The sequence below is a fragment of the Orycteropus afer genome, unplaced genomic scaffold, assembly GCF_000298275.1.
Source record: "Orycteropus afer afer isolate SDZICR_OR568_19922 unplaced genomic scaffold, OryAfe1.0 scaffold00001, whole genome shotgun sequence".
In the NCBI taxonomy this organism is placed as follows: Eukaryota; Metazoa; Chordata; class Mammalia; order Tubulidentata; family Orycteropodidae; genus Orycteropus; species Orycteropus afer.
The window spans coordinates 30,491,524-30,507,066 of NW_006921588.1; the positions used below are offsets into that span (position 1 = coordinate 30,491,524).

The following is a 15,543-nucleotide window of genomic DNA, read 5'->3' on the forward strand; positions in this document are numbered from 1 at the left end:
GGTATAGTACTTAATATAATTCAAGAAATACAAATTGTTACAAACTGAGAAGATGGAAAATACTATAAGAATGACTAAGGTGAGGGAAGAGGTAACTATGGGAAGGAAGTGGGAGGGGAGCTGTTGTATTGTGGTAAACTGTGGTCAATGACATGAGACAAAGTATATGTGAACTGCTGTATGGAAGTGAATTTGCTCTGTAAATCTTCACCCAAATCACAATTAAAAAAAAAAAAAGAAAGAAAGTAGATTATCCAGTCTTCCTTCCGAGGAGTGGCTGGTGGGTTTGAACCTCAAGCCTTCTGGTTAGCAGTCAAATGCCTTAGGCACTATGCCACTGGGCTCTCACTAACAGCATAAGACAAAATAAATGGGACTGCATAACAATTAAATACTTTTGTTCATTGGAAGAGTTTACCAAAAAAGAAAAAACAAGCTACCAACTGAGAGAGTATCTTTGGAAGCCATATATCTGACAAGAATCTGATAATTTAAATATATATAAAACGTCGACAACTAAACAAACAAAAAGACAAATAATTCAGTCAAAAAATGGTTAAATGATGAATAGACATTTCATCAAAGAGGATATTCAAATGGTCAGCAAACATAGGAAAAGAATCTCCATGTCTGTAGTTATCAGAGAGTTACAAATCAAAACCACAATGAGATACCATTTCACTCCCACTGCAATGGCTAAGATTTAAAAAAAAAAAACTAATAAAAAAAATAAAAAATAACAAATGTTGGTAAGGATGTGGGAAAATTGGAACCCCTTACCCGTTGCTGGTTGGAATTAAAATGGTGAAGCCCTTGTGAAAAACAGTATGGTGGTTCCTCAAAAAACTAAAAATAGAACTCTCATATAACCCAGTAATTCCACTGCATGGCGTATACCCAAGGGACTTAGAAGCAGCCATGCAAACAGACCTATGTTCATTGCGGCACTATTCACAACAGCCAAACAGTGGAAACGGCCTAAATGCTGTAGAGGAAGAGAGACCCCAGATTCAACCAGGTTCAATAAAGACACTTTTATTAAACCTTACACAGGACAAAAACAAAACAAAGACAATCATTCAGGATGAGGGAAACCATTTGCACATACACAATACAGAAAGCTGAGTGGAGTCTGCTGAGCGGAGTCTGCTGAGGTATGGCCATGGGGCTAATTATATATAGTTGGGGGGATAAATGGGGGAATCATCACAAAATGATGACTGGTGACAGATCGATTCATCACTGCTGCATGTGGGACTACAGAAGTGTCGGGGGTATGACTGGGGTATGCCTGTAATTGAAGACAGGAAAGGGCTATAGGATTATTTTGGGTTCTGGGTCTTGACTACCAGGCTAAGTGGTCCAAATAGGCTGTGATTCATGATCCTGCAGCCTGAGTCTTAGCTCCAAGCCTTAGCTACCAAAGAACATACTCAGGCAATTCCCTACATCTTTATGTGAGCGTAACCTACTTTCAACCATACTCTTCCTGAAGGCAAACTGCTCCTCCATAGGTTTGTCCTGGAATTTATCTATGCATAACCTCAATGCTGATTTAATGGTCAGAAAGAATCCAAACGGCACCTGAAACTAATGTCAAGCCTCAAAATGGAGTTAGCACTCCCACTGCAGACCACAGCCTTCCAAAAACCCAAGGGCTTTAGAATTTAAGCTCTAATGCAATCCTCATCAATGGGTGAATGGATAAATAAAATGTGGTACATACACAATGGAATACTACTCAGTCCAAAAGAGAAATGAAGGCCTGATGCATGCTACAATATAGATGGAGCCTGAGGACACTTTACTGAGTAAAATAAGTTAATGATAAGAGGACAAATATTATGTGACTTCACTTATAAAATACAAGAGCAGGCAAATAAAAAGAGATCAAGGTTTTTAGTGGTTATGAGGGATGGGGTGAGGGAAATTACAGCTTAGGGAACACTGAGTTTCTGTTCATGGTGATGGAAAAATCACATTGCTAAAGGGTAATGATTGTACAGCCAAATGGTGTAATTGATTTTACTAAACTTACACCTGTACTATGGTGAATTGGCAACAGTTGTATTATTTATATACTGTGTTAGACTGGGTTCTCTAGAGAAACAAAAACCAGTAAAGCTTATATATATATAGAGAGAGAGAGACAGAGAGAGAGAGAGAGACAGAGAGAGAGAGAGAGAGAGAGAGAAAGAAATTTATCTTAGGAAAATGGCTCACACACTTATAGAAGCTGACAAGTCCAAAGTTCCTGGATCAAACGTCAAGCTGGAGACTTTTCCTGGCTCTTGCAACCACCGGGGCTGAGGAGCTCAGAGCTGGCAGGCAGTACACTGGCTGTTGACTCCAACGAATGATGAATCCAAGATCTCCAGGCCGAATGGTGGACTGTTCACTCACAGACAGTTGTAGGCAGCACAACAGAATCCCAATCCACAGAAGAATGTCTCACTTCCCAGGATGTCCTTGGATATACTGGAAGCAGGCCACACCCCTAGGGAAACTCCCCTTCAACAGATTGGCTACTCAGAACACAGTCATCTGATCCCATCATGGGAAAAACCACACAGAATTGTGGTCCAGCCAAGTTGACACACAGCTCCAACTATCACATATACATTTATCAAAAAAAAAAAGAACAGTAGCCACTGAGGCTACTAATGTAAAACATCTAAATACCTCGTGGGATTTGCTTCCTTAGTTTGGGTATTTAGGGTAATGATCATAGGACACTCCAATTAATTGGCCTGAAATTGTTTTTAGTACTTCTAATCTACCACGTAGTTTACTGTGTAGAACCTAGGGTTTTAAAAGCTTACAAATAACCATCCAAGGTACAACACTTGGCCTCTATTCATCTGGAGCAACAGAGGAAAGAAGAGTCAGGAAAAGAGGAAAAAATGAGATGCAGGGCTGATTACCTCTAGGAACAAATACCTCTTTTGCCATGAGACCAAAAGAACTGTTCTGGCTACCAATACTGAATGTTTTGATCAGAGATCCTGCAGAAGAATCCTGATCAAAAGGGGGGAGATGCAGAACAGAATATCAAATTCTCATAGAAACCAATCTTTCTGGAATGATTGAGGCTGGATGAACCCCTGCAACTATTGCCGTGAGATAATCTTTAAACTTTAAATCAAAAATATCCCCCAAAGCCCTCTTTAAACCAAACAACAGTCTAGTTTAATTAGACTTGTCTTCCTTGGTGATTGTGCTCTTTACGAAACTATCTATATGAAATGAAACCGATAACAGTAACTCCAAAGGTCAGATTGGAAGCTTGGGGAAAAGAAGTTTATGTCAATAGGGGAGAAACAAATCAGAAAAGTAGGGTGAGAATGACTGCACAATTTGAACAATGTGCTTAATCTCACTGAATTGCACATGCAGACATTGTCACAGTGATGTATGTTTTGATGTGTGTATTTTCAATAACAATTTTAAAAAGGCACCTTCTCAAAGAGCCAAGGAGTCTCTAGGTTAAGTGCTGGGCTATTAATCAAAAGCTTGACAGTTTGAACCCACTCAGGTGTTCCTTGAAAGAAAGACCTGGCAATCTACTTCAGAGAGGTCACAGTCATGGAAACCTTATGGGATGCAGTTTTACTCTGAAACATTTAGGGTCATCATGAGTCAGAATCAATTTGATGCCAACTGGCCAAAGAGCTTAATGCTATTAATTTGGGGAGTTACAAAATTAGGAATCAGAGGAACAGCAAGGATTTCAGCAGTGAAAGTGCTATAGTGCTTTGCAGATATCATAAAGTGGGGCTTACCTTGTCCTCTCATACAAATAAAAAGGGGAGCAAATGGAGGTCAAGACAGAGAGACTTTATTGTTGATTTCCACAGCTACGAAATCCAAGACCTGAGCAAGCTTAGACAGAGGAGACAGTGAAGACAAGACTCTGTTCTAAGCTCTGAAGCAAGCCAGGTTTTGTGGCTCAGAGAATATTCCATCTGGTGCTGCTCTTGTTTTCTCTAAGTTCTTAACTCCTTTAAAACCCCCAAACTATGATTTAGAAGTCTGAATTCAAAGACAAAAATGGATTTTTCAAGTTCCTTTTAAAACCTCCTCTTCTCTTTCATCCCCTGAGCCTTTTGAACTTTTCTCTAGTTTACTGGTAACAAGTGGAACATTCCCCAATCAGGAAAATATGCCATGAACCTTGTTACGATATCTTTTCTTTTAATGTTTTCTACCTAGATCATTCAGTTTGAAAAGATCCAGCTGAAGGGTTAGAAAGCAGTGTTACTGCTACATCAAATTTTCACACATAAAATCTTCAGAGAATTTCATAACAATAGGAAGGATTACAAAGAAGATTTTATCACGTTTGAAGTGACCTCTACTTCAGAGAGGGGAGAGAATCTATACAGACTGTGGCTGCCTCAGTTTACCAGATCATCACTGAGAGCCTTGAGTCTTTGAGCGTGGCCCTCCGCTACAGGATCTCCACCTCCACAGATACACCTGTGCCGGTAGTAGAGGAAACCTGCAAAAGCCCTCTCTCCTGATGACCCTGAGGTGCATGAGTTTTCACACACACACACACACACACACACCACGGAAGAAATGATAATATAAAAGAGCTGAACAGAAGATTCGAAGGGCCAATCAAGAGACAAAATATTCAAATGAAATGTGCAAAGACCTGGAGTTTAAAAAACCAAAAGGGAAGAAGATGCTTGGCATTTCTCAGGCTGAAAGAACTGAAGAAAACACTCAAGCCAAGAGTTGAAATACTGAAGGATTCTATGGGTAAAATATTGAACAATTCAGGAAACATCAAAAAGCAGTTGGGAGGAATATACAAAGTTACTGTACCAAAAACAATCAGTAGACTTTCAGTCATTTTAGGACGCAGCATATGATCAAGGACCAGTGGCATTAAAGGAAGAAGTCCAAGGTGCGCTGAACACATTGGCAGAAAACAAGTTCGAGATACTGACAGAATACCCATTGAGATGTTTCAATAAACGGATGAGACACTGGAAATGCTAACTTGTCTATGCCAAGAAATTTGGAAGTTAGCTACCTGGCTTACTGACTAGAAGAGATCCATAGTTTTACCCATTCTGAAGAAAGGTGATGCAACAGAATGTGGAAATTATCAAACAATATCATTAATATCACACATAAGTAAAATTTTTGCTAAAGATAGTTCAAAAATAATTGTAGCAGTACGTTGGCAGGGAATTGCCAAAAACTGGGCTAGATTCAGATGAGGATGTGGAACAAGGGATATGACTGCTGATGTCAGATGGATCTTGGTTGGAAGCAGAGAATATCAGAAAGATGTTTACCTGTATTTTACTGACTATGCAAAGGCATTTGACTGTGTGGATCATAGCAAATTATGGATAACATTGTGAAGAATGGGAATTCCAGAACAGTTAATTGTATTCATGAGGAATCTGTACATAGACCAAGAGACAGTTATTTGAACAGAACAAGGAGATACTGAATGGTTTCAAATCAGGAAAGATGTGCATCAAGGTTTTATCCTTTCATCATACTTACTCAATACATATTCTGAGCATATAATCCAAGAAACTGGACTACATGAAGAAGAACGCAACATCAGGGTTGCAGAAAGACTCATTAACAACCTGTGATGTGCAGATCACACAACCTTACTTGCTGAAAGTGAAGATGACTTGAAGCACTTACTGATGAAGATCAAAGACCAACCTTCAGTATGGATTACACCTCAATGTAAAGAAAACAAAAAATCCTTACAATTGGATCAATAAGCAATATTATGATAAATGAAGAAAAGATTGAAGTTGCCAGGGATTCCATTTTACTTGAATCCACAATCAATATCCATGCAAGCAGCAGTCAAAAAATCAGAAGATGTATTACAATGGGCAAATTTGCTGCAAAAGATCACCAGCCACTCTTGGAAGGAAGAGTGAGCAATCTACTTCCGCAGAGATACCACCTCAGAAAACCAAGGAGGGGTCTCTATGAGTCAAATTGACTTGATGACAGTGAGTTTTACAATATTAAAGAGCAAAGATATCACTTTAAAGACTAAGGTGCCCCTGACCCAAGCCATGGTATTTCAACATGTGAAAACTGGACGATGAATAAGAAAGACCCAAGAAGAATTGATCCATGTGAATTTTGGTGCTGGCAAAGAATACTGAAAATACCATGGACTGCTAGAAGAACAAGCAAATCTGTCTTGGAAGAAATATACCTGGAATCTTCCTTAGAAGCAAGAATGGCCAGGCTTCATCTCACATACTTTGGTCACACTGTTAGAAGGGACCAGTCCCTGAAGAAGGATATCATGCTTGGTAAAGTAGAAGGTCAGCGAAAAGAGGAAGACCTTCAACAAGAAAGATTGACACAGTGGTTGCAACACTGGGCTGAAGCATAGCAAAAATGTGAGGATGGTGCAGGGTTGGGCAGTGTTTCATTCTGTTGTGCACAGGGTTACTATAAGTCAGGGCCAACTGGACAGCGCCTGACAACACCAATGAAGAGATAAGGGGTCTCTGGGTGGCACAGTTAAGCCCTTGGCTGCTAACCAAAAGGTTGGAGGTTTGAGTCTACCCAGAGGTGCCTCAGAAGAAAGCCAGTGATTTCTTTCTGACAGGTCAGCCACTAAAAGCTCAACCACCAACCTTTTGGTTAGCAGCCAAGTGCTTTAACCACTATACCGTCAGAGTGTCTTAATAGCTACTAGGATACCTCAATTGAACTGGACAGGAAATGGAAAAGAAAAAAAGTTTTTCTTTGCATTTGAAGCATCTTCTCTATCTTTTAGAAATTACTTTTATCATGAAATAGATTCACATACAGAAAAAATATGCATAACATAAATACACAGCTTAATAAATATTATAAAGCAAACATAGATTCACATACAGAAAAAATATGCATAACATAAATACACAGCTTAATAAATATTATAAAGCAAACATTCTTGTAAGCACCACTGAGGTCACGAACCAGAACAGTCGCATTATCCCTATGGGATCATCTTTCTTTCTTTTTTTTTTTTTTTAATGTGTACTTGTGTTTAAGGAGCTCTGGTGGTATAGTGCCTTAGGCATTTGACTGCTAACTAGAAGGCTAGTGGTTCAAACCCACCAGCCACTCCTCGGAAGGAAGATTGGGCAATCTACTTCCATAGTGATACCACCTCAGAAACCCAAGGAGGGGTCGTTATGAGTCAGAGCTTACTCGACGGCAGTGAGTTTGAGTTTGTATGTATCAGGCATGTGCATGTTTTATTGAGTATGCTAAGGCATTCAACTGTGTGGATTGTACGTAGACCAAGAAACTGTTGTTTGAACAGAACAAGAGGATACTGCATGGTTTAAAATTAGAAAGGATATGTGTCAGGGTTGAAGTTATCCCTTCACCATACTTATGCAATCTGTATGCTGAGCAAATAATCTGGGAAATTGGACTACATGAAGAAGAATGCGGAATCAGAATTGAACGAAGACTTATTAACAACCTGCAATATCCAGATGACACAACTTTTCTTGCTGAAAGTGTATTTTCAGTAGCCTCATATGCATATGAAAGCTGAACAATGAATAAGGAAGACTCCTACATACATACATATACAGAATCTTGTATGTTTGGATTGAGCAGAAGGGAAGAAGGGAAGGCTCGGAAGTCTCGCCCACTCTTCCCGTGCAGATCGGTTTAGATGTGCAGGTGAGGCATAAACTTGTTGAGAAAATTGGTCAATAAAAAGATTGGAAAGAATATGAAATACTGGGGCAGGGAGAGCACCCGGCAGAGAGCAGAGAGTGAGGGGTGGGGTGGGCCACTGCCTGCATGGAGAGAGTAGGAAGAGCTGAAAGCGTATTATTTTTTATGAGTATCCTACGGGATCTTCTTAACAAATGTTCTCGTCTTGAAATTGAGAAGTCTTCTTTTTAAAGTTTGGGTCTAATTACCTCCAAGACTTGCCAACTTTGGTCTTCTTCCTTTTTTCCCCTGTCACGTATCCCCAGAAAGAAGTTTGTAGTTTCCCATAATATATATGTGTACCAAACTAGTGCCCAATTTAATTTGAAGAAAATAATCTTCTTTAAGAGTTTGAAGCAGAATAAATGAAAATTAAAATAACCCCCAAAATGATTTCTCGTGTACTGAAATGATTAGTATATTCATTTTTCAAAACACCAGTTGTGTGGGACTGCGCTTTCAATAGGAATAACAAGATGTATAGTCACTTCCCTCTTTACAAGGGGCATGTGCCTGAAACAAGTATTTGCAAATTCAGCAAAATTAGCATGATCTATTTCTTTCTAGTGAGGTTTTCCTCCCTTCAAAGACTGTAATATAAACTACAAATGTAGAATATGATGTCTTCAAATTTAGAATCTTAATTAATCCTATGACATTTAACACAGGATATACAAACACTTTAGAACTGGGGCTTGACAGTACATGTATCATTCTACAGAGATAATGAATTAGTGCCCTACTCTAGACAGGATGTGAAGATAAAATAAAGTTTCAGTTGCTTTCGGGCACAGCCATGTTATCTTTCCCTCAATATCGTTGTTACTGCCTAAACAGTGTCTTAGTATTAGAAGTTGCTCTGTAAATGTTTATCGATCAAATACATTTTACATGAATAATTTCAGAAAAAGGAAACAGTCATGCTTATTAGTTTTGATGTTTATTTGTGGTTCCTTAATTATAATGAAAATGTGGAGAAAATAAAGCTTAGGCTTGCAAAAGAGATTATTATGCATGAGACATGAATGACTCAGGAATGCAAGAATGCTTATCAGAAAGCACCAGTCGTTTCTAGTCTTATTTTTCACTTCTGTTTCCTTGAACATTTTTAGGTGGTGTAGAGTGCATATGCAAGGCAAGATTCAGAAAGAGTTGCAAGAAAAGGAAAAAAACTTCTCTTGGAGAGCAAAAAGGAGAAGAAAAAGAAAGAAAAGAAAAAGGAAGGCAGCAGACACTATTTCTTTGTTCCCGTTTTTCCCCATGCTTAGCGGAGTAAAGGGAAAACAGAGGAAAAGCTGGAGAGACTAACGTCTTCCATAGCACCACCCAGTGGCCCAACTGTGAAGTAGTTTTTATTTTGCCAAATGTTGAAAAACTGGGAATTCGAATGTTGTGAACAGATTTGACAAATCGTTACTCACATTTATGAGAGAGTACAAATACCAGCTGAAGAGTCATTCTGACAGATACTAGTTCAAAGAGTATTTTACACATCCCCTAACAATGGCTATGTCTTTGCCTCTGTGCAGAAGTCATCTGATACGAGTCTCTGTTAAGGAAACACCAGTCCTGAACACGCCCCCAGCCCTCCACTCTCCCTAGAGTGATAATGAATTATATCCTGGCTCTCCCAGAAAGGTCTGGAGAGGAGATGGAGGACAGCCTTCTGATGGGCACCCTACTATTCTTGTTTATAGGAACATGTTTGAAGAAAGTTAAGAGCCTAGTTTCAACTTTCTTTCCTAGTTATGAAGCCAAGGTTGTAGACTGTGGGGTTTTTTCTTGGCCAAGTTTATCATTCTTCTGTAAGTTGCTAAAAATCAGATCTGGCAGCCAGTCTCTTTGAAGATGAAAAGGCCCTACGCTAGGCAAGGGTGCCAATGATTTCAAGAGGGATGAGGGAAGAAAAGGAGAGGAAATCATAAACAATGATAAAGGAGTTTCTCCTGCCCCCTTTTTAAAAACATACCCACAGCTATTTCCAGACATAGCCTCAAAAGAGCACAGCCCTTGAGAAAAGAGCTGTGAGAGGACTGAGTCGGCTGCCCAGCCAAAGGCACAGAATCCCAGGTAAATCAAGAGAACTTGACTCAATTAGAATTCATTTGGCAAAATAGCAAGGACTTGGAAGTTCCATTCTTTGGTCCTTGTTTTCCACTTCCTGGCATGAGGACTGACTGAATAACTATTAAAAAAGCTAACATTAAGTAGAAAGGCGTGTCCCAAGAGAGTTAGGAAAATGGTGGGCTGATGTTGATGATCAGATAGGAAGTTGGACCAAGTGACGTCTGGGGAGCCCTGATTGAATGAGCTGAGCCTTTGGTTCACCACACTCAGAATCATACATCAATAGAAAAGATCTTCCCAATATATGTAGGTAAATTAAGACCACTCTAGATTGCTTAGCATCAATTAATGATAACATATGGTTTTATAAGCAGAAGAATGAAAAGAAGCAGGCCGAGAAAGTGAGAAGTGTAAGAGTTGATGCTATGGAAAAGGTATGTGAGCATGTGTGTGTGTATGTACACGTGTCTATAAACTGACACTATGCAATTAAGTTAAAAAAGAAAATATCACTTTCCAAACCTATTTCCTTTGAACTGAGTTAGAGGGATCCTTACTCCTGCTTAAAGAAGTTCACAATATCAGAAGCACAGCTCTGGCACTATTTAGATTCTAACTGAAAAACCCCACTGAGGTTGTAGAAGCAGCACCACCAGGGCTGCCAGTGGATTTCAAGTACCTGTTTTGGTCAAAGGGATTGAGAAGAGTTGTTGAAGAAGCTTATTTTCTGATGTTCTCAGGACTAAAATTACATCGGCAGGGAGAGTGTCTCTGTTCTTCTCAAGAACCCCAGAAGCGTCATACAATACCTGTAACATGAATAGCAAATAGCAAATTAGCCAAATCCACTGTCCGTTCGTTGGCAACACTGGCAAGTTAGCTGACCTTTGCATAAAATTTGTCTTGACACAGCCATGCTTTTATTCCAGACCATCAGACGAGGAGAAAAAAAAAAATTGTCATTTCAACAGGCCAGTTTATCTTAATACCATGTCCACATTCTTCTTTGAAGAAAAGAGCCTCATATCAAAGATATATTGTTGTTGTGTTGTTATGTGCCGTTGAGTCAGACCCAATTCATAAAGACCCCTCTTTGGGTTTCTGAGGCGGTATCACTACAAAAGTAGATTGCCCAACCTTCCTTCCGAGGAATGGCTGGTGGGTTTGAACCGCCAGACTTCTGGTTAGCAGTCAAGTGCCTTAGGCACTATGCTACCAGAGCTCCCTCAAAGATATGTATCACACTAGAATAATTATTAAAATATCTCCTCATATTGGACACTTATTATAGGTGAGGCATCCATCCTATGAGATAAATACTCTCTTATCTCCAGTTTACTGGCGAACAAACAGGGCTTAGAGTGAGACTGAATAATGTGCCTCTGGTCACATGTCTCAAAAGTGGTAGAAAAAACAAACAAACCAAAACTCACTGCCATTGAGTCAATTCTGACTCATAGCAACCCCCTTTGGGTTTCTGGGGTGGTAAATCTTTATGGAAGCAGATTGCCCAGTCTTCCTTCCATGGAGTGACTGGTAAGTTTGAGCCACTAACCTTCTGGTTAGCAGTCAAATGCCTTAGGCACTATGCCACCAGAGCTCCTTCTTAAGTGGTAGGCAGTCCTCAAAACCTGAGCTCTCTAGTTCTATGCTCTTAACCACTGCATGCTCACTGCCTCCCAAGATGCTCACAAGATCAGAGTAATCACTCCAAGATGCTGAGCTGTTCTCAGAACAGGAGGGATCCAGTTCAGGGAAACTTCAAGGACCACTTCAGAGAATCCCTTGTCTACAAACAAGTTTTGAATGGCAAAAGGGTTCAGAAAAGGACAGAGCCCAGAGAAAAAAGGATTCCTCTTCTCCCTAAAATCAAAAAGAAAGAAATGAGAGAGAAAGAGGGATGAAGACAGGTGGGTAGGAAATAGGTGTAAAAGGACAAAGAGATGGAAAGAAATGTGAGAGGAAGTGAACAGGAATTGGGAGGCAGAAGAGAAGACTCGGAAGTTGAACAGGTGGGTAGGGTATGTCCCACTGCCATTGAGTCTGACCCAACTCATAGCAACCCCTCCTTGGGTTTCTGAGGCAGTATTACTATGGAAGTAGATTGCCCAACCTTCCTTCTGAGGAGTGGCTGGTGGGTTTGAACGGCCAGCCTCTGGTTAGCAGTCAAGTGCCTTAGGCACTACGTTACCAGAGTTCCGTAGGGTATCTCAGGCAGTGGAAAACACTAATATGTGGTCAGACATCAATGCTGAGGTCACAGAAGAATTTAAGAGCAAAACTTGTATCGCAACTACTAACAAAGATCCAAAATAAGTACCATAAAGTACTACGTAGATTGAAAATTAATCAGTTCCCTTTACCTGTATTAGAACTTCTTTTCAATCAATATCCAGGCAGGCAAAGTTTTAGTATCGTGAAATAAAGGTAAAAGGTAATTTTGATAAATTTTTAATCAACAAAATAATCTTAAATGCCTTTTATTAACTCTACCTATTTGGCCTGGTAGCATAGTGGCTAAAGCACTTGATTGCTAACCAGAAGGCTGGCGGTTCAAACCCACCAGCCACTCCTCGGAAGGAAGGTTGGGCAATCCTACTTCTGTAGTGATACTGCCTCGGAAACCCAAGGAGGGGTCGCTATGAGTCGGGGCCGACTCGACGGCACATAACAACAACAACAACATTTGGCCTAGTGGTTAAAGCATTTAGCTGCTAACCAAAAGGTTGGTGGCTTGACTCCACCATCTGCTCCATGGGAAAGATGAGGCAGTCTGCTTTCATAAAGATTTATAGCCTTGAAAACCCTATGAGGCAGTTCTACTCTGTTTTATATGGTTGCTATAGGTTGGAATCTATAGATGAGAGTGGTGTTTTTTTTTTTTTTTTTTGGTTGACCCATTTTCAGCACCTTGGGTATCAGTAGACCCCACAGGAACCAATTACCCATATCAAATGGCTCCTCTGGGAGTAAGCCAAGCAGTGAGTAGGCTACAAGAGTAAAGAATTTTCTGAATCACTAATTTCCTGAGTCACTAATCTGCTTCAGAAACTTGAAATTGAGACTGAGGCATAATGCATGAAAAGTGGAAAGTTCAGTTAATGTTGTAAAAGCTTAACATCTGGTTGAGGAAGTGAATTTTTTTTTCTCCTTTTCATCTGGACATTTTTGGTGGCCAGTAGAAATGTACTTCAAGTGCTAAAAATTGAGCCCTACTGTGACAGTAACCCTCCTTCATTACCTACACCTCTCCAAATTACTTCAGAATGTGAACATTCATAGCTAAATGCTGCGAAAAGCTATAATATGTTTTCTCTCTGGAGAGCTGTGTCTTCTAGGCCAAACCTCAGGTGAGAAGCAGATGGCGGCTCCATGGGCCACCCCAGTGAGAAACTGCTTCAATGCCAGGGGCAACTTTCTGTGAGCAGCACCACTGAGAGAGTTTGGGAATTACGATGAGGTGTTCAGGAAGAATTTAAAAGGGAGAGAAATCTGTAAGCAATTTCATGAGCTGCACAGACATGGTAATATGGACACTTTACCCCTTGTCAAATTCAGGTTTAATAACTGTCACACTCTCCTCACCTTTCCGGCATAGTGCTGGATGCCAAAGCACAGTTCCACTCCTTTGGGCCTCCAGAAGTATTTGCTTCGTAGATTATCTTCAAATTTATCTGTACGGATTTTTATGTTTAAAAGTTATAATGTGAATTGTTTGATTCTTCAAACAAACACGTGCTCCTTAAGCTATAACTTCCTCAAAACAAAACAAAACAAAACCCTAACTAGTTTCTGTCAGGGAGTTCTGGTAGTGTAGGGAGCTCTGGTAGTATGGAGAGCTCTGGTGACATAGTGCCTAAGGCACTTGACTGCCAACCAGAAGGCTAGCAGTTCAAACCCACCAGCCACTCCTCAGAAGGAAGATTGGGCAACCTACTTCCATAGTGATACCACCTCAGAAACCCAAGGAGGGGTTGCTATGAGTCGGGTCCAATTAGACAGCACATAACAACACAACAATAACAGTTTCTGTCAAGTAGATTCTGACTCATGGTGACCCCATGTGTCTCAGAGTAGAACTTTTCTCCATAGGGTTTTCAGTGCTGGTGATCTTTTGGAAGATTGCCAGGCCTTTCTTCCAAGGAGCCTCTGGGTATCTCAACTGCTAATCTCTTGGTAGCAGCCAAGTTCTTAACTGTTTGTGCCATCCAGGCAGGCCTAGAAGTGCCTCAGAACAAGGAGTTACAGACTAGACTGCTATTATCATTATGTATACAATGGTGGAGAAAGAACAACCCATAAAATGGGAGTTTATAATCTCACCCTTGTTGTTTAGCTGTTTAGGGTTGACTTTGGTGTCAAGCTGTGTCCTAGGATCTTATGTTCTGCTCTAAGATTTCCTGGGATGGACATCAAAGAAACCAAAAGCCCTGCCATTTAGCCTTAGGACCATAAAGATATCCCATGGAAGGCAGACAACCCTGGTTTAAATTTATCTTGGCAACCTGTGACAAGTTTTATAAATATAAGAAAACTGCTGGGGAGGGAGGCCATTTCAAGTACTAGAAGTGAATCTCTCCTATGAATCAACTTTCCATCTGGGCAAAAAGCTTGAAACTTTTTGTTCCTCCTTGTCATGGATTGAATTGTGTTCCAAACAAACATGTGTCATCTGGACTGGGCCATGATTCTCAGTGGTTTGGCAGTTATGCAATGATGTAATTTGGCAGGTATGTAATGATGTAATCACCCCCATGATGTAATCTGATATGATCAGTTGTAAGGGGATTAGGGTGGGATGCAACATTCTTACTCAGGCAGCCCTGATCCTATATAAGGGGAGTTTCCCTGGGGTATGGCCTGCATCACCTTTTATCTTACAAGACATAAAAGGAGAAAGAACTGGGCAGAGAGAGAGAGGGACCGCCTATCACCAAGAAAGAAGAGTCGGGAGTGGAGCACATCCTTTGGACCAAGGATACCCGCACTGAGAAGCTCCTAAACCCAGGGAAAGATGACAAGGACCTTCCCCCAGAACCAACAGAGAGAGAAAGCTTTGCCCTGTAGTTAGTGCCCTGAATTCAGACTTCTAGCCTCCTAAACTGTGTGAGAATGAATTTCTGTTTGTTAAAACCATCCATTTGTGGTATTTCTGTTATAGCACACTAGCTCTGGTAGTGTAGTGCCTAAGGCACTTGACTGCTAACCAGAAGGCTAGCAGTTCAAACCCACCAGCCACTCCTCAGAAAGAAGATGGGGCAATCTACTTCCATAGTGATACTGCCTCGGAAACCCAAGGAGAGGTCGTTATGAGTCAGGTCCAACTCGAAGGCACATAACAACAGCAACAGATAACCAAGGTAATCCCTCAATAAACAATTTTTGCTATTATTGCTGTTGTGGTTGAGAGCCTAGTGTGTGTGAGGGACTGTGTTAAGCACTACAAAGATGCAAGAATTGGGGCTTCTTTGCACCAAGCATCTCACAATCTGGATGAGAGACACTCCACCAGTTCCCTTGAGTTGACTCTGAGATTCATGCAAGCCCAAGTCAGAGTAGAACTGTATCCTATAGTGTTTTCAATGGCTGTGATCTTTCAAAAAGTAAACATCTCTGGGTGGACTCAAACCTCTAACCTTTTGGTTAGCTGCCACAAATGTTAACTTTCTGCACTACTCCTGGTGAGAGATAAGGATTATGTAAATCATTGAAGATTCAAGGGGAAGAAGGTGTTCAAGAGGAACAGGG

The 15,543-nt window shown here is 40.5% G+C and overlaps 1 protein-coding gene across 1 annotated transcript in view; it reads right to left on the minus strand.

Moving 5' to 3' along the window:
- MYO3B (myosin IIIB) overlaps positions 1-15,543 on the minus strand; it is a 517,685-nt gene that overhangs the window by 271,094 nt on the left and 231,048 nt on the right. Inside the window, exons 21-22 of the mRNA XM_007944671.2 lie at positions 13,381-13,469; positions 10,475-10,604 (exon numbers count right to left, since the gene is read on the minus strand). Of these exons, the coding sequence (XP_007942862.2) occupies positions 10,475-10,604; positions 13,381-13,469 (219 nt within the window). The remainder of the gene's footprint in view (positions 1-10,474; positions 10,605-13,380; positions 13,470-15,543) is intronic.